This window comes from Aureococcus anophagefferens, assembly GCF_000186865.1.
Source record: "Aureococcus anophagefferens unplaced genomic scaffold AURANscaffold_1602, whole genome shotgun sequence".
In the NCBI taxonomy this organism is placed as follows: Eukaryota; class Pelagophyceae; order Pelagomonadales; family Pelagomonadaceae; genus Aureococcus; species Aureococcus anophagefferens.
Window position 1 is genome coordinate 1 of NW_008706471.1, and position 1,328 is coordinate 1,328.

General features: G+C 58.6%; 1 protein-coding gene across 1 annotated transcript; it reads left to right on the forward strand.

Moving 5' to 3' along the window:
* AURANDRAFT_69381 (hypothetical protein) lies at positions 1-784 on the forward strand (the record flags this gene model as incomplete). The annotated part of the gene is made up of 2 exons (XM_009045149.1): positions 1-420; positions 466-784. Coding segments are annotated over 2 exons (739 nt in total), but the record flags the coding sequence as incomplete, so codon positions are not given.
* Between the last annotated feature and the right edge of the window lie 544 nt (positions 785-1,328).

Consider the following 1,328-nt stretch of genomic DNA (forward strand, 5'->3'; position numbering starts at 1 on the left):
CGCGCTGCTCGGGTCGCTCACGGACGCGGGCCGGAACTCCCTCGTGACGCCGCACCGGTTCCTGCCGCGGCCCGCGCCGGACCAGTTCCCGCGCGATCTCGTCTCGCGGATGCTCGCCGGCAGCGCGGGCAAGCGCGTCCGGTCCGCGTTCGCCGTCGCGCCCGTGACCGGGCCGCCGAACCTCACGGCGACGGCCTGGCCCGAGCGGCCCGTGGAGGTCGTCGTCGACGACGAGGCGACGGCGCGGTGCTGCTTCGTCAAGGCGCGCTGCGCGCACTTCCTCCAGCCCGCGCGCAAGGACAAGCGCGTCGGCCTCGTGCCGGACCCGAACCTCGCGCTCTTCGTCACCGCGGCCCAGGGCGGCTCGGACCCCATGATCGCAGGCAACGGCGATCTCGTCTCCGGCGAGCGGTACCGCGCGTGCGAGCTGCGCCTCGGCGGGGACGCGTGCGCCGGGTCGTAGAGTTTGATGTCGATCTTCCACGACGCCGTGAACGACTCGGACGAGTACCGCTACATTTTGATGCTCCGCGTCTGGCACCCGGAGCTCACGGACACGGAGCGGGCCGCGCTCCAGTTCCTCTTCGACGTCCTCGACGTGCCCGACCTCGTCAGCGACGACCCCGTCGCCGTCTTCGCCGCGGAGGCGGAGCTCGCGGGTTTGAGGACGCGACCCGAGGAGCGCGCCAAGCTCGCGCCCGGCGCTGCGAAACCGAAGAAGAACAAGAAGGGCGGCAAGAAGAAGAAGAAGGGCAAGGCGGCGGGGTTCGGGGTAGCGCTGTAAGAGTCGTGGTGGGATGTCTCAGACTTTAGCACTCTCTAGCTCGGTCAAATCGACGTCGTTTTGGCCGATTTTTGGACGAGTGCTTTTCTCTCGTCTAGCCTCACTTTCCTCCTTGTTCACCTTGTTTCTTTTCTCGCTTATACATATTTTTAATATGGTGTGTTATTTTTTAAAAATATTTTTGTGTGTGAAATTTGGGTGTGATTAGTGTGGTGAAGAATTGTATGTTTGGGTGTGGTGAAGAATTGTATGTTTGGTGTGTAATTATGTATGGTAAATTAGATTGTGGTGTTGTATGGTAAAATTGGGGTGTGGTAAACTGTTTTGGGGTGAATGTGGGGAGAAATAAGAGAGTGTGGAGATGTGTGTGAAAAATATAATTAATGTGTGTGTGTGGAGATGTGTGTGTGGAGAGTGTGATGTGTCTGTTTTGGGAGGTTGAGTGTAATGTGTTTGTTTTTGGAAAGTTGATGTGTGTGATGTGTTTGTCTTTGCGCTGGGGTAGTTGTGTGTGTGTGTGTGATTGTGTGGTGTGTTTGTTGTG